The sequence below is a fragment of the Chiloscyllium plagiosum genome, unplaced genomic scaffold (assembly GCF_037043375.1).
Source record: "Chiloscyllium plagiosum isolate Xiang-an unplaced genomic scaffold, Cpla_swu_hap1 HiC_scaffold_4, whole genome shotgun sequence".
NCBI classification, from domain to species: Eukaryota; Metazoa; Chordata; class Chondrichthyes; order Orectolobiformes; family Hemiscylliidae; genus Chiloscyllium; species Chiloscyllium plagiosum.
The window spans coordinates 124,392,470-124,416,351 of record NW_028270142.1 but is presented as its reverse complement, the minus strand read 5'-3'; the positions used below and the strand labels follow the sequence as shown (position 1 = coordinate 124,416,351).

Sequence of the window (23,882 nt, the reverse complement as noted above, 5' to 3'; positions counted from 1 at the left end):
ATGGTGCTAGTTTTTTAGGCACACAAGTACTGCTCGGCATGTTTCCAAAGTTAATTCATGTTGTGAATTACTTAATAAGATATTGACTAGTGAACCCAAACAAAACAAATAAACTATTCAGTCATTTTTGGTGAAATTGGGTTACAAATGTAGAGGATGGGATTAAGATCTGACTAAAACCATTTTGAACTGACACAATGAAACACATACCAGGTTATTACTATTAACTACATCAAGTAAGATTTTTTGACAGAAACAACTGCAATCCATTATGTTGCTTGATTGAGTTGATCAGTGCTAGATTTTACTTTTGTAACCATGCTCATATATTTCGGCAGAAACTTGAGCTGCAGGCCTCAATCCTTCAAGTACATTTGGGATACAACATCTTGATTATAATCAATGCTGAATTGGCACTCTTAGATATTCTAAGCCATCAGTCTGATCAGAAGTGGTTAACTGTCATTGACTGAATTAATAGGTGGCATTATAGATTGATGCACTTTGCCAAAGACTATTCAAATCTGAGCTTGAGTCCTTTCTCGTGCAAATTCTCAATTTGAAAAACACAGATAGGTCAAAATGTCAAACAATCTAGCTCAATGAGTGATACTTGAATGAGTGAAATATTCATAGGATGAGGTGTGGAAAGTCTGACTTTTATCTCATCAGTTATTACAAAGCAGAAGATCTTCTCTGGTGAAGTTCTTGTCTATGTATCCGAAATGCCTGATCACACACCTTTATTTATAAGCATGCATTTGTTCAATGCGTAAATGTAGCAATGCAGAATAAGCATGTTATTAGTATGCATATAATATTTTTGAGTGCTGAATCCAACACAGGAAGATTGTAATGGCACAGGACAGAAGTTTTACAAAATAAAAGTTTTGTTAATGATGGATGACTTACATTCACTTTTGTATCTTGATGTAATGGCTACAAAAGCTATATAAATAAGCTTTATGGTCACCTACTATGATAGAGCATTGGTTTTCAGCTTTTAAAAAATCTTTGCAAGAGAAAATACCCATGAAGCAAACAGGAGCACAAATAGAGACTTGTTCTCCAGCAAGCTACTAATCATCTTAAATTGCAGTGGGATGTGATTTTGATAAAGTTATGAAAAATATTTGCTATTTGTCACATAATCAGGTTCAAAAGTGTAGCACAGGAGCTTGATTTTTGGTATTTATTGTGTGAGTTGTGTAGCATTAAACTTATTAGTGTAAGATCTGCATGGGTTTATATAAGATATTTTATGAACTAAGTCAGCTAAGTATGTCGAAATTAGGAAGTTAGTAAGACACATCGTTGGTTCCATTAGCTTGTAGGATATTTATAAAGGATAGCATGTAAGTGGTATAAAGTTGGATCCCAGTTCTGCTAACATCTGCCAGGATAGCTCGCAACTGACTAATATTGATGACTCATATTATTAACTTTATTATATGAGTCACAGGTTGATTTGCTTTCCTTGCTCATGTCAGTGCCCACCAAACAAGATGCAATAAAAGCAAAATAAATTCACCTTTGATGTGTCTTCAGCCTTGACAGTCAGCCAATCAGATTTTGTTTTGAACCTAACATGCAGCTCTCGAAAGATTGGTAGGCACTAGCACACAAGAAAATTGAAAATATGCTTGAAGATCTGTTTAAAGGAATCTAAAATATCAAAGTGAGCAGATTCAATAAAGTAATAAATTAAATTGAAAAAGCAATATCAATAAAATCACTAGGCTATGAAATATGTTATATCAGTAAAAATTGAAGAAACCAAATAAGGAGCAGTACAGAAAAAGACTGCCAGGAAAGTTAAAAAAAAGTTTGCTATTATTTATAATTATAGTTGAAATGTACAACATTGAACTTATGGACATAGAATTACTCTGTGTGTTGTAGTGCCTTATTAGTGAAGAACAATGCAATGTTTCAAAATCACTTAATGTGAAGTGAAAATGTTATTAAAAATGGCTGAGCGAAAGAGGCTGAAATTTCCCAGAGGTGCTGACATGCTAAGGTTCAGCGATACACTACATACAAACTCTCTTGTGATTGAATGAGTACAGTGCAGGAACTTGTATTCTTTAACACAAGTCATGTCCTTTACTGTTTGACTCTTAGCACATGACTGACTGTACTGTCTGTTTTATCATCAGCTTAGGAGGCTTGCTTGATTTCTAACTTGTGCATCTGCTGTGCAGTAGACCCTGAATGTGACCGTGGATAACCTTGTAGTGGCAAAGAAAGAACAATGAAACTGAAAACTGGCTACTTGAAGGCCTTGCATTTAAATGGCTTTGAAATATAAATTGGGAGGCAAAAAAGAACATAGTCCTTTATGCTGGTTTGTTCTCATTAAAATGCCAAACTTTGAAGTATTTATTTGAAAAGGCTGAAGGACATTCAGCAGTCGAAGGACAACAAGTCATGATTGAAGTTTTGGGTCAGCAGCAAACCTGCTGCTATGGTGGTCTTTGTGTGCATTAAGTTTACACATTGATAATTCCTTCAAAGATATCTGTACTAAGAGTAACTATTTATTGTTCAGAGTACTAGCAATGTCAATTATTATAATTCCAGCCTCAGATTTTCTTTCCTGAGCTGCCGAGCAAGTAAATCTTTTTGCAAGTAAATCATTAGTCGAGGCTCTATTGCTGAAATTACTAAATCTCACCTTTTCAGTGCAACAGTTTTTAAAAAAAGCTGGTCAGTTAGGATTGGCCAAAGTCCTGGCAAATTGAAATCACACTTTTCCAGAATATGAATTACTGAAGTTAAACAAATTTAGAAACTTTTGTACATTTCATACCACAACAAGATGAATTATCCTAACAAGAGCTTTGTACTATTGACTTGGAGACAGGACATTCCTATTGAAGTGTGTGACTGAATTGAATGATGTCCTTTTTGTTGATCTGTTCCAATAAAATCCCATGGCAAGTCAGGAGGCATTGCAGATCAACCTTAAAAAGTGTGGAATTTAAAACAGCCTTGACTAGGTCAACTATCACCTCTGGTCTCAGCCTCATCCTCAATTTGATAGATTTTGGCAGCTCCAATGCAATCAACTTCCATTTGGCAGCTCAAAAAATAACCAGACAACTCCTGCAAATACCACTCTGAACCATCTCGCAAAAGTATTTTACCATCTCAATATAGGGAGGCAGGTAATGACTGGGTGACGATGGTGTTGATAATCAGTGCAGCAAGTAGAAATGGAAACTGTAGCTCTGTGATTTTTAAAGATGGTCGGAGCCAGGGATAAACCTTTCTGTGTGATAGTCTTCCTTAAATGTCGTCAGTTGTCTCCCGGAAAAATCTTAAAATAATAATTTCTATAGAGCTGCTCAGACTTTGTTCTGCTTGGTTAAATGCCTTTCAGTGGCATTATGGAACCTGTTCTCTCCAAAGTGATGGTAAATTTGATTGCAAACTTTAATTTTCCATCGTCATCAAACTTATGGGATGTTCAGAATGAAAATCAAGGCAGAGTATAAACATTTGGCTTGCATTTGATCTTGTTTGCCAAGTGTTTACCTTGTCTTTCAGATTGATACAACAATTTTTGCACTGATGTAAATAGGAGGGAATAGATGTTTAGTAAAAACAGACAATTTTGGAGGCACTCAGCAGGTCTGACAGCACATGTGGTGAGAGAAGGTCAACATTTTGAGTCACTTATAACATTTCTTCATCACTGAAAGGTGTTGAAAAATAATATTTTTGTACTTGAAAGTATTTGTTTCAAATTTGAGAATACATAGTATTTTATGTTTACTTAATGGATGTGTAATTTGTGAATCAAAAGGCTATATGCAAAACTGGCGTGTGATTCTGTGAAATTTAGTACACCATGATAGAGAAGTCTTATGCAATTATTTTGTTTATAAGCTAACATGTCTTTGGGAAAGGGTTACGCAAAAGACATTTCATGCTGCAACCTCTTCTGCTCAGTCTTGTTGGCACAGCCAGCAAGTCCTCTCCCCCTTCAGAGTCACAACTGGTTGTATGCTAATTAGGGTGCCTGGGGCAGTGGTTTCTTCAGCTCTGTTGATGGTAGTTCATTTCTGTACTCTCATCAGGTACAAACTGCAGGATTGCTTCCTTCTAGGGAGCTTCCCATCTGCTGTGTTGATTCACTCTACTTCAGAAATCAGAATAGGTTGGGTTATTGAAATTAGACTCAATAAAACTTTTCTATCCATTTGTTAGCTTTTAAAATAAATCACTGCATTAGATATTTGCATTTTCTCTTCATGCTCTCAGTGTGGTTGTTTGTTTTGAGGCCAGCTGTGTAATGAAATGTGCATTCTCTGACAGCATGTCGCTGTAACTTCAATGTAACAATTGATCATGATTAAATTTTTACTGAAATATAAGTAGTGTTGTCACCCTAACCCTGCCGATTTGAATTAATGAAAATATCACATCATCAGGCCACGTTTCACAGGCTAAGCTGCAACTCTACTTTATTTTCTCAAAAAAACTATTCAAAAAAGGAAAAATGTAATGACTGTGACTGACTAATTTAGCTCCTATGCTAAGGGTAAAGGACAGAAATAGGTGAAAAATGCTGAATTTTACCAGCACTACCTGTTTCATAGAACATAGAACATAGAAATGTACAACACAGAACAGGCCCACGATGTTGTGCCGAAGTTTAATCCTAATGTAAAATATAATAACTTAATGTACGCACCCCTCAACTCACTGCTATCCCTGTGCATGTCCAGCAATCACTTAAACGTCCCCAATGACTCTGCTTCCACCACCACAGCTGGCAATGCATTCCATACATTCACAACTCTCTGCATAAAGAACCTACCTCTGACGTCTCCTTTATACCTTCCTCCTAATATCTTCAAACTATGACTCCTCATACCAGTCAATCCAGGCCTGGGGAAAAGTCTCTGGCTATTGACTCTATCTATTCTACTCATTATCTTGTATACCTCGTTCAGGTCTCCTCTCTTCCTCCTTCTCTCCAGAGAGAAAAGTCCAAGCTTATTCAACCTTTTTTCATAAGGCATGCCCTCCAATCCAGGCAGCATCCTGGTTAAACATTCTTTGCACCTTCTCCAAAGTCTCTGTACCTTACGTATAGTAGGGCGACCAGAACTGGACACAATATTCCAAGTTTCATGATTAGATCTTCATCCACCCTATTTTTTGAGTTAGAGTTTGACAGTTTTTGAAACTTGCACTGAAATACTATGGGCTTAATGTAGAAAATTTGCTCTTTTGTCTTCCTCATACTCTGTGTGTCACCCCATGTTGACTTGAGTGTCTCCAGGCTGCTGAGATTAAGAAGTTAAAAAGGGCTGTTTTCCCTGGAGCATTGGAGGCTGAGGGGTGACCTTATAGAGGTTTATAAAATCATGAGGGGTATGGATAGGGTATATAGACAAGGTCTTTTCCCTGGGGTGGGGGAGTCCAGAACCAGTGGGCAGAGGTTTAGGGTGAGAGGTAAAGAGACCCAAGGGGCAACTTTTTCAAGCAGAGGGTGGTGCATGTGTGGAATGGGCTGCCAGAAGAAGTGGTGGAGGCTGGTACAATTATAACATTTAAAAGGCATCTGGATGAGTATATGAATAGGAAGGGTTTGGAGGGATATGGGCCATGTGCTGACAGGTGGGGCTAGATTGGGTTGGGATATCTGGTCAGCATGGACGAATTGGACAGAAGGGTCTGTGTCTGTGTTGTACATCTCTATGACTCTATGAGTCTATAAAAGAAGAGTAGATTGATTAAGCGGGCACTGTATTGCCAGTCAGAAAGAAGGTTGCAATCTCTTGTCAGTTATCCTCCTCCTGTTCTTGGCTTGCAGCCTCTGGAGGAAAGCATAATGATTGTTGGCATGTCAGTTGTGCAGTTCCAAGATGAAAAGGTGAACCTTAAGCAGGAACTGTTAGTACATAGGGAAAGAATTATATGTTCGCCAACTCTCTGATGGCACATTGCGTACCATATCTCCATCTTCAAATGCCAGGTCAGATCGGCTTCCAATGATTGACAATCCTCTTCTTCATGATGAGTTACTATGGACATGTGCTTCTTCCCCTGCAGTCTCCAAATTTTGCCGTTATATTTATCAGGATTCATGAAAAGGCTGGATAAGAATAGATGGTAAAAATACAAGGTTTTAGGAAGTAACACTTAAACATGCCCACATGCATTCCAGAATGTGAGTTAGGTGGTATATCTGCTCCTTAGAATATGGTATACTCAGGCATAGATTACCAGTTTACCTCTCAGCTTTTAAGTAATCTTCACAAACTCGCAATTCACTTACATTTGCAGTAAATGTATACAATAACTTTTTAAAATTCTTTCATGGAATTTGAATGTTACTGGGAAGGCCAACATTTTTTGCACTTGCCTAATTGCCTTTGAGCTATAGAGCCCATCTAGTGCAAGTAGACTTTCAGTGCTGTTAGGAAAAGGGAGCTTTGCTTTTTGACAAAGTGACATGGAAGGAATGCTGATTTTGCTGCCAGTCAGGATGGTGTGTGACTTTAGGGAATCTTGCAGCTGGTTGTGTTTTGATGGATCTGCTGTCCTTATCCTTCTAGGTGGTACAGGTCATGGGGTTTGAAAGGTGTTATTTGCAAGTTGCTGCAATATGTATGTTTTATTTGACACAGACTGCTGCTGTCAGAGGGGGTAAATATTTAAGATGGTGGGACATGGTGTTGATCAACAGGCTACTTTGTAGTGGATGGCTTTGAAATTTTTGCGTGTTGTTGGATCTACACTCAGTTAAGTGATTGGTGTAAGTTCCATCGCAGTCCTGATTTGAAACTTGGAGACAGTGGACAGTCTTTTGGGAGACAATACCTGTATAGATATCCCAGTCTTTGACCTGTAGCTACACTTCTAACACTGTAGCAAGACATTTAAAAAGTATTTAGATGCACATTTGTAATGCCAAGGCATACAAGATTGAGGGCAAAGTGTTGGAAAATGGGACCATAACTGATAGGTGGGTGTTTTTGACCAGCAGAGACTCGATGGGCTGAAGAACTTTCTTTTGTGCTGTTGACCTGTATAAGAGGTCTCATCCTCCTTTATCATCCACGTGGTGCATACTGCTGCATTAATTGCATTTTTCCTGGACGTTTCAGCAATAACTTTGCTGTAGCTAATAGAACAATGCTTCGGCAACATTGTTAAAAAAAATCTTTTCTGCTTCTCTCAACTGCTTTTAAATAGCACCTCCCCACAGTCTTTCATCTCTTTCAATGGATTAAATGCTGTAAAAACGATGCTGTTCCCTCCCTTCTGAACTTCCACTGGTGCATCATGAAGCCAAATGTTCAGAGTTATTAAATCCAGAGGCATTGAAGTAAGCAAAAAAATTGATCCCCATGTGTAATATTTAGTTACAACTGAATTATTATGAATTACCACTTTTCAGGCATTACATAAATACTGTTGTGAGTTCATTGTGCCCTAGGTCATTGAGAAATTTGCCTTGGATGGTGAATCTGTGGAACATAAATATGATTAAGAAAGGGAACAAAAGTACTTTACCAAGTGCGTTTAACTTCCTTTGAAAACAGCACTGATTTAAGCGGCATAAACATGTACTCAATGATGTGCTGCTTCCTGACAGCACTCTACTAGTGAGTGCTTATGTGTGTGTGTTAATGAATTTGTGTAATTTAGAACCAATCAATAGTTCTTTGGTACTTATTGTTTGTTTTTTGAGTGATGGAGTGCATTCACTTTGAAACAAGAAAATTTCAGCACAGTTCAATCAAGATATATAAGTTATATAATGAAAGTTTTATATTTCAAGAAATGATAGTTGCTTCTGTGCTATGTTCCCTGTGGAAACTATTTTCTTTAAAAAGGTAGAATTTCCCAGCAAATAATATAAAGATTTGCAAGCCAATTGTTCTTTACTGTAACAAATACAATTAAGTCTGCATAGACTAAAAGTTACTTAAGAGGCAATTAACATGCCAACCTACCTGATGAAGGAGAGCGGCACTCCGAAAGCTAGTGCTTTCAATTAAACCTGTTGGACTATAACCTGGTGTTGTGTGATTTTTAACTTTGTACAACTTACAAACAAAGTATTGACAAACTAATAAATTCATCCAAATTAGCTTTTAACACCTATGTACATTATAATATGCCCTCAGCATATTTGTCTTGGGTCCCTCACATGTCTTAGTTTTCCAGCAGGCTACCTTCATCCTGCAGTCCAAACGCAACTCTGGCAATGTACTTTGAACGTCTTGTCGCTCTTCTTACTGAGTATGATTGTACGCTCATATTCACCTTTAGCTGAAAGGCTCACTCTGGCTCCTTGGTTCTTGAATCAGCAAATCTCCAGTCTATTCCATTTTCTTTGTAAAAGAAAACCAACTTTAACAAGCACCCGGCTGTTATGAAAACAGAAATAGCTTGAGAAACTCAGCTGTTCTGGGAGCATTTGTTGAGAGAAAACACAGTTAATATTTTGAGCCCAGTGACCCTTCAGAACAACAAGATTCACCTCCCAATCTTCTAAACCCCAATGAGTGGAGCGCCAATCTGTTTAGCCTTTGTTGATAAGACAATCCTTTCATATCAAGGATTATACTGTTAAGAATGATGTCTTCCAATTATCTGAACTCCCCTTGTCTTTTCTGTTCCCATACTTAACAATAAGGTAGAGGTAAAAAAACTGCCTTACTATACAAAGCAAACTTTGTGCCTAAGTATTTTTCATGGAATAATGAGAGGGAAGTATTTCCTTGGAAGGCAGTAAAAATATGAAAGGGTAGAATTTCTGAAGAGCTCCATTGATTGTCATTAATGCAATTTGTTACACCTGACTGGGTTAAAGCTGGAAATAAAATACTTCTATTCGTCACAAATGTCAGCAAGTACACAAAGTTCCCAATGTACATATCAGGTAAAGGAGGAGAAAGTGAAGACTGCAGATGCTGGAGACTCAGAGTCGAAAAGTGTGGCGCTGGAAAAGCACAGCAGGTCAGGCGGTATCTGAGCAGGAAAGTCAACATTTTGGGCATAAGCCCTTCAGCAGCAATATGTCAGGTAAATCCAATTTACGTGCACCAAGTTTCTATACTTAATACAAACTATTATTTATTACAATTTAACAAATCCCAACTGCAGGTAAATAACTCTGATCTGTCAACATATTGCTGTACTGGCTAAAGGTCTAAACCACCACACAGACACATATACTTGCACATTGACACAGACAGACAAAATAGAAAATTCTTGCTTTGGGTAGAGGGGGAATATAAACAATCTTAAATTGAGGAGTTCTTTATATATCTTCAGAGCTTTCTGACAGACAATTCTGTGAAAATAATCAATTCTAAAGCACAGAATTGACTCGCCATCACTTTGTTGAGTGAGGATAATTTTGGCACAGCAATTGCCATTTCTGATATTTGTGACATTTGCTGAAGTGAATCTCAAATGGTTGACAAATTGTTACTTCAATACTTGAAATTGCAACTCAGTCCTCTGACTTAGTTAATATCGCTACTTTAATATATGGAATTATACATGAAATGGAAATATTCAATCTTTTCATAAACATTGAGGTTTATCAATTTCTGTGATAGTACAATGTTATGATTAACACCTTTTGTATAAAAAAAACAAACTGGGTAAGAACCTGTTTAGGAATGAGATAGACTATTAAAAAGGGCCAGAAGACATCACTAAATGCTTGGAGACAATGATGATTCCCAGGCTGGTGGGATGTTGAAAATAGGTCAGTGAAAGCCACCGGCAAGTAGGTAAAATACATCATCTAAGCTGCAGTTAGTGACATTATTGTGTGTTTTATATTTGAGGCATTTCTGTAGGAGAATTTATAGTTGTGTTTCTCAGATGAAGAAATTACTCAGGAGTTCTTGCAACCCGGATAGTCTGAGAGAAAGATCTCTAAGTGAAAGGCATTTTAGCCTTTCATGTTCCTATTGATGTGAGCAATTAGTAGTCAAGCTTGTTCAGAGAAATGAATTGATTTATTAGATTTTCTGCTAGCTAGCTATTTATTTAACTTGCCATTAATACCTTGAAAATTGCAAGACTAGAATTCTAACATAAAAGGTATAGAAATCCTGGTAAAAGACAATGATATGCTTCAGTAAAATTGCCTTTCTGGGCTTATTTTTTAAATTGTCATGTCAAGTCTTTCCTTCCTGTTATATTGATTTGAGGTAACACAGAAAATCTTTATGGATGTGATTACTTTGACTGCAGAAGCGAAAAGGAGAATGGGTTATGTTCACACAAAATGTATGAACTCATGAAGACATGAGTTGAAAAATCTGTTGCTGGAAAAGCGCAACAGGTCAGGCAGCATCCATTCTCCTTGGATGCTGCCTGATCTGCCGCGAAAACTCCTTGAATGCTGCCTGACCTGCTGCCCTCCTTGGATGCTGCCTGACCTGCTGTACTTTTCCAGCAACACATTTTTCAGCTCTGATCTCCAGCATCTGCGGTCCTCACTTTCTCCTCATGAAGACATGAAAACTAAGTGGAAAAATATTATGAAATATCTCATATAGTTTAAAGCATAAAAGGTGACTAGGAATGAGTTTGGACTGGAAGACAATCTCAGATTTCCATTTAATTAATGTGCTTGAATCTCTTCTTACCATCAAAAAAGGCTGTGTTTCAGTCCGTATTGAAGGGCTTGCCATTTGCTGTTGATGCATTTTTAGAACTGATTTTGAAAATAAACTAAAATGGCTTTATCAAAGATAGGTTATTTTGCAACATTTATATGGGTATGCCATTCTATAGATATATTAATGGCAAACAATTCATATTCCTGGTTGGAAAGTAATAATCACTACTCCACTGAGATTTCTTTTGCATTTGTTTATGGACTCACAACCACACTGGATGTGTTCTCAGGGCAGTTCACAATCTACGAATCTGTAAACCTCATTTGGCCTCTTTTTACTCTTTGAGTGCTTTTGAGAAAGAACCAAGTATTTGAGAAAGTATTCATTGACAAAGAACCAAGGGCAAAGTTTATTCTTAAACAAAGGTTAATTTATTGTAAATCTGCAAACTTTATTGCGCATTTATTCAAGTAAAAGTGATCATGTCATTATCTAAAATGTATATACAAGATTTAAAGTAAGGACACCATGCTTATAAAGATGCAAGTACGATCAATCTCGAAGATTGTTATATGACTAGCTTTCACAAAGACTTTTCTTTCCACAGCGAGTCAAAAACTTGAAATCATATTCCAGCATCCAGATTTTGGAAAGACACAGGAAGTTTTCATATTAGTCTGTGGTTACAGCACTTGCAGATTGTCTTTTTATCAATCTTTGTAAATGTTCGTTGAATTTTAAACAACCTCTTCCTGGGCTAAGTCCTGCTATGGAATTTGAATTCAAGAAAAATTTTAAACTTCGGGTCGAACAATGCTCATGAAACCACGTTTGATTATCAGAAAAATCCATCTGGTTCATTAGGGAAGGAAACTGCTGTCCAGGTCTGGTCTGATCTACATGTGACTCCAGATCAACAGTAATGTGGTTGAATCTGTCGGGGCAATTAGGGATGCTGAATTTGAGAGCACTGCCCACATCTCATGAATGATATTTTACAAAAGTTCCATTTGTGTTTAATGTCAATTGAAACCTACAATAGTATCACAGTGATGTTTGTTGTGGGAGCCACTTTGTATCTTTCTTTGTTCATTGACCAATCATATAACATTATAATTACACAGTCAAGGCCAGAAGGTGTGTTTGTCGCTGCCAGGACATCTTTTTCAACTGAGAAGGCCCCTTAATAATCTTCATTGCCCCCCACCCTCCTCATACCTGCCCAAATCCCCAGTCCCATTTAACCCACCCACTCATACTTCTGGTGTGGGAATTCAGAATTGGAACTCATAGTCACAGTAAGGCTAAAGTCTTTCACATAGGTTTGGCATCACTGCTTGGCTTTTTCTTTGCCCCTGTTCATAAATTCCAATGAGAGTTCACGATTCACTAAGGTATAGCTTGCAGCCATGGGTCATGGATTTGCCAGATAATTGTATAACCTAATAAAACTTTTCTTTGATCCTGGTTATATGCTGTAGCCAGGCAGTAGCATCCAAAACTTACACAGGTACCACAAACAACTGGAGAGGTGGCAGCGTAGTGATATTATTGCGAGACTGCTAATTCAGTGATCCAGCTAATATTCTGGGGACCTGCATTAACATTCCACCATGGCAGATGGTGGAATTTCAAATCAGGAATCATCTGGAATTGAGAGACTAATGATGATCTTGAAATGATTACCAGGAAAAGCCCATCTGGTTCACTAATATCCTTCAATAAATTACCAGTAACCAATTACCCTGCAGTAATGTAACATTTCTAGACAGTCAAGTTTTGTTAATAAATAGATAACACTTTGCATTGTGTGATAAATATTTTCTCATTTTACGTCAAAATTAATCACACTTACAAAACCCATCATGAAGCATGTTACAGGAGATCCATGTATCACAGATGCTGGAACCCTGAAAGATAAACAGGAAATATTGGAAATACTCAGAGGCCTAGCAGCATTTATGGGGAGTGAAGTGAAGTTTCTTGTTCACAATTTGAATTAAAGAATCATAACATCTCAATGGTGCAGATAGAGGCTATTTGGCCCATCAAGTCTGCATTGATCCCCAAACAACATTCCACCACAGACCAAGCTTCTCACCCTATCCCCATAACTCTGCATTTGCTGAGGCTAATCCACCTAGTCTGCACATCTTTGCACTGTGGGAGGAAACCGGAGCACCCAGAGGAAACTCACTCAGACATCGGGAGAACATGCAAACTCCAGATACCTAAGGCTGGAATTGAACAAGGGTCCCTAGCACTGTGAGGCAGCAGTACAGACTACTGCTAATCTGAATTAGTTATGATTTAGAGTGAATGGCCTCTCTTTCCCTCTACACAGAGGTCACCAGATGTGCTAAGCATTTCCAACACATGTCCTTTTGCCCCCTAAAAGGAACATTATCTCCTTATGAGTTTCTCATTCTGATTCAGCAAGAAACCTGTTGGAAGAAAGCTGCTGAAAATCTCATCTGGGGAATTTTTAAGAAAAGAATTAAGGTATAAAAGTTAGCTGAGCGAAAAAAAAAATCAATCTTGAAGCAATACACTGATAATTCTTCGAAATGGGTAATTAATAAAAATTAAAATAATAAAGTAGCAAGCAACTCTTTTAGAGTCATAGATTTATACAGTTGTACAGCATGGAACAGACCCTTCAGTCCAATTCATCCATGCCAATCAGATATTTTAAATTAATCTCGTCCCATTTGCCAACATTTGGCCCATATCCCTTTGGACTCATCCAGGTAGAATCATAGAATCCTTACAGTGTGGAAGCAGGCATATTTGGCCCATCAAAGCCACACTGACTCTTCTGAATCTAGACCCACCTGCCCTACCCTTGTAACCCTGAATTTCCCATTGGTAAACCACCTAGCCTGTATATCCCTGAACACTAGGGACAATTTGGCATTGCCGAACCACCTTACTTGCACATCTTTGGACTATGGGAGGAAACCCAGGCAGACATGGGAAGATTTCCAGACAGACAGTCCCTAGAGACTGGAATCGAATCCGGGTCCCTAGCACTGTGAGGCAGCAGTGCTAACCGTTGTGTCACCCTCTATGCTTATCCAGATCCCTTTAAATGGTGTAATTGCACCAACCTCCACCAATTACTCAGGCAGCTCATTCCATACACGAACCACCCTCTGCATGAAAACGTTGACCCTTTTAAATCTTTCCCCTCTCACCTTAAAACTATGCCCTCAAGGTTTGGACTGCCCTACCCTGGGGAAAAATCTTGGTTATGCATCCTATCCATGCCCTTTTTGATTTGTAAGTCTCTATAGTCTCTGATGTTCTAGGGAGAAAGGCCCGCAGCCTTTTTTGCCAAAAAAGCAGAGCTAGAGAAAATCAGATAAGTCCCAATTTCACATTGCTGGGGAAGGGGAAGGGAACTAGGGTCAAGATAATATGTTGGATGTAATAAACACAGGCATTGCACTTGTCTCTGGTGGTGCAGACCCCAGCAAATTGCAAAGGAATGTTGTGTGTGTGTGTGTGTGTGTGTATATATACACACACACACACACACACTTCTGGATACATATGTCTGGCTTATTCCCAGTTAAACACACAATCACACATAGTCACTCACTCACATATTACCCACACATTGACTTTTCCCAGAATCACACTTTTTAAAATCAATTTTAAGCCTGTTTTAATATAAACACTCAAATGAGTAGTAGCTCAGTGCTGCACTGCCTCATGCAACCAAAGGCACTAAGGTGTGTGTACTGCTCACTATTTCTTCCACAAGTTTTATCCGTTCCAGTTGTGTACTTCTTTCTCCCTTTCATTGAGTGGACTAGCGATACAATGCATTTTGTTTTTAAGAGAATGTCAAATGTATTCCTGCTCCCTTCATGTTGGTAGATAGGTGATTGCAGGTTGTGTTCAAATACTTCACAATTACTTGCGGTCCAAAATGGAGATGGTGTTATTGATTAATTAATGAGGATTAATATCGCTGAGCAAGTATTTGAGGCGGATGTGAAGGCTGCACAGTATGCTACTTCTTCACTCTGCCGAACACTCCAATTGCCTTACATCTCATTATTGTTGCAAATACTACTCCTACCTCTTTGGCCTGCTCTGTCGTGTTGATGTGAGGGTGACTCCTGTAGAGTTGGTAAGGTGAGAGTGTGACAAAGGCTGAACTACATCACCCAGGATTCACTCTGGCTTTCAAAACAAACATATAGACTCAAGCTCTCACTCGAGAGTTGTATCTAAGGCACAGGAACACCTGTGTTTATGTCCTTATGTCCAAGTTCTTGATCTAAGAGGTGGTTCATTGAGAGGGGTACAATGCTGCTTGTAAATGCAATGGCAAAATAGTGAGCCCAGAATGCCTGAAGAACTTTGTGAATGTCCTCACCTGTGCCTTACCAACAAATCACTTTCTTGAATTGTCACGTACGTGTGATGCATAAATCACAGTGCTTTTGGGCTGGAGTTCCAGGATTTAAACCAGTGACAGGAAAGGAAGAGTGCTTTATTTGATATTCAAGATGATATACAATTAGCAAGGAAACTTGAAGGTGATAATATTCCAAAGTACCTACTGCCCTTCTTCATGAAGTTTGTTGAGATTTAAAGTTTTTAAAATGGTGCCATTAGATTTTTGGTGAGTTGTTGCATGGCATCTTGTAGATATTACATACTGCTGCTACTACCTGGTACTGGAAGGAATGCAAATTTAAGCCAATAGAGGAGATAGAAATCCAGTGGGTCACTATTTTATCAAGCTTCTCGAGTGTTGTTGGAGCTGCATCCATCTAGTTGTGCCGAGAGTATTTCACCACCATCATGATTTCTGTCCTGTAGGTGGTGAACAGACTTTGAACAGCAAGGGGATGAATTAAATGCTGTAAAATTCTTTATCTTTGACCTGTTCATTTCTTTAATTATTTATATGGCTAGCCTATTTCAGTTTCTGGTCATTAGTAATCCCCTGGGGGGATTGAGTAAATAATAATGTAATTGTATATTGATACATAGGTAGTCATGTTGTCTCTTGTTGGAGATAGGCATTGCCTGATGCCTATGAGAGTGTTGCTTCCACTTATCAATTAAAACCTGAAGCCTGAATGTTGTGCAAATCTGCAGTAGACTGCTTCATTACTTGAGGAGTTTTGAATGTCACTGAGATTTGTACTGCTAATGACTGTTGCTCCAAAGGACTTCCAAGTGGAAAAGTTTCAATTGAACCTTTGTTACTTAAAATTAACTTTCCACCTCCTGCTACTCTGAGTAATTGCCCATTACTCCCATTCTCTATTTCCCACCTTGAAGCCAGCTAGCAATCCATTTTGCCACTTATGCCTGGCTCCACACTCTTAAACCTTCTTCATTAGTGTATTGTGGATCACCTAAACAAAAGCTTTGTTTTTGAAAATGATTACGTATCATATCACATTTATTCAACGAGTCTATTTTCACAAGAATTTCAGGGTGGTCGGGGGTGGAGCAAACTGTTTCTCCAATGGAAAGAGTCAAAACCATGAAAATACCATGAAGAATCGTATGGGCAAAGGCCCTGCCTTTGAGTAAAATTATTCCATGCAGGTGGTCAAAGGACGGTGAAGAAACCTCAAGGAGCAGGTTAAATTTGACTTGAGTAATTCTCAATAAGAAAGATTTCCTCAGCAAGAGCAAACTACTGTGGAAAATACTGAAATAAAAGCAGAACGTATTGGAATTCCAGAGCAGGTCTCGCTGTTCCTGTTGTTAAATCTGTCTCTGTACTTGGAACGCTATGTACCATCAAATTTTCACAAACATAGAGGCAGAAGTGGATAAGGACAGCAACTCAGAAAAGTAAAAGTTTAAACTGCTTTCAATAAAGGATTTAGATTGCACTTGATCAGTTGGCTCCTGCTCTTTTTATCATAACAGTTTAAATCAAATCCATTCATTACCACAGAATTCTTCTCACACACAAAATGGAACCATTTTCTGTTATTCCGATAGAATTAATAATAACTTACTAAGCTAAATATAGCTTGTCTTTTGAAACCACATGATTTGGATGTTGAAACATGCTTTTCGCATAGCCACCAGCAAGCTTAATATAAAGCATAATCTATTCCTTGTGCTGAAGATGAAATCACATTACTCAGTAGTTTACTGATACGCAAGATGCTGTAGCCAGATTTCTTACCTATTTGCTGTTGTGCCGAATTCATCATTGGAAATTTACAAGTTTTCTCGACATGCCAGTGGTATTTTGTCCTCTTGTGGATTATCTGAAGGCTTCCTGTTCCTCAGCTTGTCCAGTGCATAAGATCCAAATACCAGACTCAAAAGCTACTGATTTTCTTTGGGCGTTCAATAACATTAATTTACAACTGAGTTGTGCTGTCAGGAACAGGACATAATCAAGTACCTGCTCATTGAATGGATGACTAACATTCTGATTGGACTTTAATAGAAGGGATCGGAGCTGTCTAATTTGGAAAGGCTGTCAATGTTGTGATAGGTAAAGATTGGGACACTTTTGATGTTCTGCCACCGAATGTTACTTGCACATCAAGCCATCCAGATAAATGAACAGACGTCACCATTACATCAATACATTTTGTCTGCTTTGACGATATTAGTTTCTTGGAAACTGACCATGGAAATGTTACTGGAGTTCCAGTTTCAGAATCGGAGGTATAATTTTGAATGATGATAGTACACAGCTCACAGATTTTTGTTTATTGTAAGCCTTTGATTTATTTTTTAAACTGGAATTCTCCATTAGCATGAAAAGTTCTCCAACTTTTTCATATTCACCATGGCTATAACTATTCTTGCAAACACTTTTTATAGCATGGTGCATTTCCTGTTTCTTTACCCCCTCCCCTTAATTGTTTGCAAGAATGCTGTGACTTTTTTTTATTTGCTCTCGCTCATTTTAACACATCCTCACTTAATCCTCATTTGCTTAGTCTTTTCACTTTATACATTGTTCTCTTTTCAAAACTACTTTGTTGAGCTGCTTTATGTCAAGATCTGTTTGGTATCATTCACTGTGACAGGCAAATAATAAGAAGTCGCCACAGCAGCACAGCTGTAACTGAGTAACAATCAAATGAATCTTCTTTTTCAGGCGACCCTGCAGCAGAGGAATGGTCCCCCTGGACTGTCTGTTCTTCGACTTGTGGGCAGGGTACACAGACCCGGATGAGATCCTGTGTATCATCTCCATATGGCACCTCGTGTAGTGGACCTCTGCGAGAAATGAGACTATGCAACAATTCAGCAGTGTGTCCAGGTTTGCTTGAACTAATGGAAACACTTGTTGTTGCTGTGCATTGCCTTCACTTATTTATCCCAGCCTCTGACCTTCCTAATTTTAGTCTATGTTTGTAACTTATCAAGGTATTTGACCTTGACAGTGCTGGGAAATGGCGATTGATAGCATCAAAATTCCAAAGTCAAGAATGACATTGGTCTGATGCAATGCTGATGTCGTTTGCAACTGATCTGACACTAAACTCAAAGTCAATACCAAAGGCACTGATGTGACAATACCATTGCCTGGACCTTTAGATCTTCTAGACAAGTGAAGAAAGATTCGTGGTTTATGTTCTATCATTTACAAGTGTGTTGTAGACTTCTACTGTTGATGCAGGGTTAAAGCATGGCAGACATACTTTGCTTCAGACTCTTAGCAGATATAAGGGAAAGAGTACCTTCATCTTCTCTTTCTGACTTTAATTTTGGCTCCAGAAGTATGCTGCTCTGACGAATTCCCCGACTTCAATTTATTCAGCACAGTTATCATTCCTCATCTGATGCTTTCATTGTGTAAGGCTTATTTTTCTCTAATGTGAAATCACTTAACATTTGGAAATAACTTCTTTACTTCTCTCTGTACTTACCTGGAAAGATAATTGCTTTTTAATCCAGATGACATGATAGAAATAATCACAAAAGCCATAATTGTAATCAATTTGGCAAAATGTGTGCTGTAGGCGTCGGATAGGAAAAATAAGTCCACTGATTTTCCACTAAGCTAATACTATAGATTGAGCTGTCAAGAATAAAACTTGGTTTCTGCTTTGTATGAGCAGTGAGACAGTACTGACTATGGTCTTATTGGCATGTTGTATTGCCTTCAAAGGTTTCAAAAAGTTATGAAACGTCTGAGAAAGAATTTATCAGCTCAGTGAGCTAATTTACAACCTGATCTACAAATCTTCTCCAAAGTTTCAAAATGTCTGGCCTGCTGATAACACTAAAAACATTCACAGAGCATTCTTTTATGAAACTTCTGAAGTGATTAGATTCCCTACAGTATGGAAAACGCCCTTCAGCCCAATAAGTCCACACCGACCCTCCGAAGAGTAACCCACCCCCCGCTGACTAATGCACCTAACACTATGGACAAGTTAGCATGGCCAATTCAGCTGGCCTGCACATCTTTGGAATGTGGGAGGAAACCGGAGCACCCAGAGGAAACCCAAGCCAATACAGGGAGAATGTGCAAACTCCACACAGTCACCCAAGGCTGGAATCAAACCTGGGACCCTGGGGCTGTGAGGCAGCTGTGCTAACTGCTGAGCCACTGTGCTGCTGTGGTTCATGTTTTCTTTCTGTCTAACACATTTTAAAATATTCTGCAAGTTAATATTGAAGTACAGCAAGTAATTTTTTTAGGAGGGCCTTTGATAATGCTATCACATTTGGTTTTGTGATACCAACCACTTGTAGCTTGAGATATCAACCATTTGCCCATAGTTCACTTTCAGCAATTGAGTCTGAGTGAGTAGACACTCATGTCTTTAACAAGATTTTGTTTTTTGCATGACAGCAATCAAGTGCAAGTTATATTGTTGAGATAAAACCTTGACACCAAAATCGTGAGGAGACCAGTGGATTAAATCTGCACAAAAGATCAAAAAATGTTCGTTCTTACCCCCACTCAAAGCTGCATGATCAGATTTGAGTAGAGCTTAATATAGCCTCCAAATTAATCTTTTCAAGACTATTACCTGATGCAAGAGGTGCAAGCCCTGGTTTTTAACATTATTTCTAGAGTTTGGCTTACACTCCAAGGAGTAGAATTTGACTATTCAATTTGCTATCTTTCCCACCTTTTTATTTCAATTAATGTTGCTGAGACATGTAAGCTGAGCTGTCAGTTTGTGATCACCTGCTTTGCAGTTTTGCAGTCAAAATCTACCCAAAGTGTCCATGTGTGATTGCATACATTTTTGCAAAAACCTAGTTGTGTTTCCTTCTAACACCCCAAAATGGCTCTCCATAGTAGTAGATGACTTTTACGTTCTTGTTATGAGCACTAAATATTGATGGATTTCTTTAATTGATATTTTTATTGTAAGAGGTGTTTTACATCATTTCTTTTCCTTAGGGAATGGCATACATGATGCTTGCATTACCACTCTGTGGTGTTGTCTCATAGTTGGTAAGGCCACTTTTGGAATATTGCATTCAATTCTAGTCTCCTTCCTATCCAAAGGATGCACTGAAACTTGAAAGGGATCAGAAAATATTAACAAGGATGTTGCCAGGGTTGGAGGATTTGAGCTATCAGGAGAGCTGAATAGGCTGGGACTGTTTTCCCTGGAGCATTGCAGGCTGAGGGGTGACCTTATAGAGGTTTATAGAATCAAGAGGAGCATGGATAGTATAAATAGACAAAATGTTTTCCCTGGGGTGGGGGAGTCCAGAACTAGAGGGCATAGGTTTAGGGTGAGAGGGAAAAGATATAAAAGGGACCTAAGGGACAATTTTTTCACACAGAGGGTGGTGTGTATATGGAATGAGCTGCCAGAGGAAGTAGTCGGGGCTGATACAATTACAGCATTTAACAGACATCTCAATGGATATATGAATATGAAGGGTTTAAGGAATATGGGCCAAGTGCTGGCAAATGAGACTAGATTAGGTTAGGATATCTGGTCGGCATGGATGAGTTGAACCGAAGGGTGTGTTTCTGTGCTGTACATCTCAATGACTCTACCCCCAGAAGATGCCATGCATTCAGAATCATTTGCCACTATGTTAAAAGGAGATAGGAATAGGAGGAGGTGATCTTGTCCCTCAAGCCAGCTATGTCTTTCACTGATATTATGGCTGAGCTGACCATGGCTGAACTTCACTTTCTGCATTGTCTCCTTTCCAATCAAAATTTATTCTAATCCAGCCTCAAGAATGTTCTGTGAACTGAGTGCCACAGTGAGAATTCTAAAGGATGATGACCACCTGAGAAAATAAAATTATCTTCACCTCAGTCTTGAATAGGAGACTGCTTTCTTAAAAGAAAGAGCTGAACCCTCTAGATTTAGATTTCCCCATGAGAGGAAATAAACTAGCACCATCTGCACTGTCAAGTACACCAAAATCTGGAATGTTTCCATACAATCACGTTTCAGTCTTCTAACCTCCAACCTGCATTGACCTAACTTCCTCAAACATCATTCCTCTGCTGGATAAGTATAGAATCATAGAATCCTTACAGTGTGGAGGCAGGCCATTCGGCCCACCGAAACAATACCAACCATCCGAAGAGCATCCAACCCAGATCCAACGTCCCTACCCTATCCCTGTAACTTTGCATTCCCCACCTAATCTGTGCACCTTTGGCTGTGGGAAGAAACTGGAGGAAACCCATGCAAACAAGGGGAGAATGTGAAAACTCCACACAGACAGTCGCCTGAGGCTGGAATCAAACCCAGATCCCTGGTGGTTTGAGGCAGCAGTGCTAACCACTGAGCCACCAGGCCACCACATATATAAACATATATTAAGTAGCAGAGAAAGGAATTTTGTAGAGGATCAAATAGAGAACCACAGACAAAAAGAGCACATAAAGTAGAATAGAGTTTAAAGATTTCGATAGAGAGAGAGTTTCCGAGAAGCAATGTGGAATTCAGAGACAGTATGATATCTCATAAAACATCATGGCTTTTGCAGAAAGAGAGAGAGAGAGAGAATGACAGTGTGAGAGACAGAGAGAGAGCGAATGGGAGTGCCAATGCAATGTATGATATTCAGAGAGAAGAACAGAGAGAACCCATAAAACATACGAACAAATGAACATACAAATTACAAGATGAAGTAAGCCATTCACCCCTTCAAGTCTGCTCCATTATTCAGTAAGATCTGTCAGTATCCTGAATTCCACATTTCTATCTATCCACGATAACATGGCTAAAGCAATATGGAATTTGGAGAAAGTGGAGAGATATAATTCCCAGGTAGCAGCACCAAGAGTGGAGCAGGAGAGAGAGAAAAAGAGAATACAGGAGCCCATGAATCCATGTGGAGGGAAGAGAGTGGCATTTCAGCCTGTGGGCTAGAAGAAATCAATGTGATATCACATGGACAATTGTAAGTGATTGATTGACAAGTATTCTCTCATTTATCTTTCAAAATATAGTGAGTGAAAGGTTCTTTAAGTGTTACTTAGGCCTGCAAACAGTAACAGTGCATATGAGGAATGGGAAAAGTAATTAATTATAAATTAAGAAAAATGGATGAATTAGCACCTAATAAAATGGCAGGGTGGTTGATATGTTGAAGATGCAGTATTTGAGAGCTGACAGATGCCAGTGTGACTGAAGGAAATTATATTTGCAGTAGGTGCCTGTAGCTTGCGGAGCTTTTGCTCAGTGTCATTGATCTGGAAACAAGCTAAAAATACAGTGATGAATTACAGAGAGGGTATGTTTTCTCGTAATTCCAGAAGGCAATCATACCCTTTAAGTTAAAGCATTGCATTTGGCCTATGCTTGTGACTCAGGTAAAACAGATAAGGGAATTAAAAGGTAGAAATGAGGTTACTTATTACTTATCAAGCCAGGATATGTCTAAGTGTTTGTGTGCAGACACAGGCTGCTTTCGTATCTGAGGAAGTAGACAGGCAGGAGGCTGGAAGGAATCACAAATGATGCTGAAAATTTTGCAAACATCTGCTAACTTGACTATCTATGACCTTCTTTTGATAGTAAGCTTATTAATGAAGCAGTTTAAAATGGCTGGGCTAACAAGACCATCTTGAGGACCTCCAGAGATGTCCTGGAGCTTATTGACCTTCAACAATTACAATCATCTTCCTTTATCCTAGGTATCACTCCAATAGCTGTGAGTGTTCTGCCTGATTCCCATTAACTGTAGTTTCGCTAGAGCCCTTTGATGCCATACTTGGTTGAATGGTGCCTTGATACGAATGTTAGTTACTCTCACATCACTTCTGAAGTTCTTTTGTCCATGTTTGGACAAGCATTGTAATGAGGTCAGGAACCAAATGGTTTGGAAAAACCCAAACTGAATGTCTGTTAGCAGGTTATTTGCAAGTGCCAGTTAATAAGACCATTAATGACCTTTTCCAGTAATAATTGCTGATAATTGATTGTAGACCAATATGGCATTGATTAATAAGGTTGTATTTGATTTTTCTACTCAGGACACACCTAAGCAATTTTCCATATTTTTGGGTAAATGCCAGTGTTATTGCTGCGCTAGAACGGCTTGGCTAAAGATTTGGCTAGTTCTGGAGGCCATCAATAGTATCCTCCAACTGTTGTTGGAGTGCACAACCTTTGAAGTGTCCAGTGTTTTCAGCCATTTCTTGACATCATGTGGTGAATTGAATTGCTTGAGGACTGGCATACATCACCCTGGGGACCTCAGGAGAAGGCCAAGATGGACCAATCATTTGACGCTTCTGGGTAAATTGGATCAAATGCTTCAGCTATGTCTTTAGTGCTGATATCCTAGTCTCTCACATCATTGAGGATGGGATGTTTGTGGAATATCTTGACTGGAAGTGGCAGGATTGCAGAGCTTAGATCTAATCCATTTACTGTGTGACTGCTTAACCATGTCTATTGCATGCTCCTTCCACTTCTTGGCACACAATAAAGTACTGTGCAGTAGTTTCACAAGCTTGACTTTCATGTTCTCCTGCCCTCTTCATTAAACAAAGATCGATCCATTGACTTAATGGCAATGGTAGAAGGTGGGGGGAGGTGGTGGTGCAGTTTTGATGGCAGTGAACCTCTGTGGAATTCTTTATCGCAGGGGGCTGTCAAGGCTATGTTGTTAAGGATATTCAAGGCTGATATAAACAAATTAGTAAGGTAATTAAAAGTTGTCAAATTCAGACAAGAAAGTGAAGCTGAAGATGATCAGATTAGACATTGAGAATAATGAGAAAATGAACTGAAATTAGATTTACTGTCAGGTGTGGAGTTAAGTCAAGCTCAATAGTTTTTCAAAATTCTGATAGGTTTTCAGCAG

General features: G+C 38.7%; 1 protein-coding gene and 1 long non-coding RNA gene across 12 annotated transcripts in view; one reads left to right on the top strand and one right to left on the bottom strand.

Annotated features, from left to right (window-relative positions):
- LOC148150479 (uncharacterized) overlaps positions 1-16,985 on the bottom strand; it is a 70,591-nt gene extending 53,606 nt beyond the window's left edge. The window contains exons 1-4 of one of the 2 annotated variants that reach the window (XR_015757041.1): positions 16,789-16,985; positions 12,469-12,523; positions 5,969-6,112; positions 3,467-4,144 (exon numbers count right to left, since the gene is read on the bottom strand). This is a non-coding gene — a long non-coding RNA (uncharacterized LOC148150479). Of the gene's footprint in view, positions 1-3,466; positions 4,145-5,968; positions 6,113-12,468; positions 12,524-16,788 lie in introns of those variants that run through there. The other variant, XR_015757040.1, reaches the window with a different exon arrangement.
- Positions 1-23,882, top strand: part of adgrb1a (adhesion G protein-coupled receptor B1a) — a 568,355-nt gene that overhangs the window by 214,594 nt on the left and 329,879 nt on the right. For 8 of the 10 annotated variants that reach the window (XM_043687847.2, XM_043687845.2, XM_043687842.2 and 5 more), the window contains one exon: positions 17,722-17,886. The exons of the other annotated variants lie outside the window; for them this stretch is intronic. In XM_043687847.2, the coding sequence (XP_043543782.1) occupies positions 17,722-17,886 (165 nt within the window). The remainder of the gene's footprint in view (positions 1-17,721; positions 17,887-23,882) is intronic. 10 annotated transcript variants of the gene reach the window in all.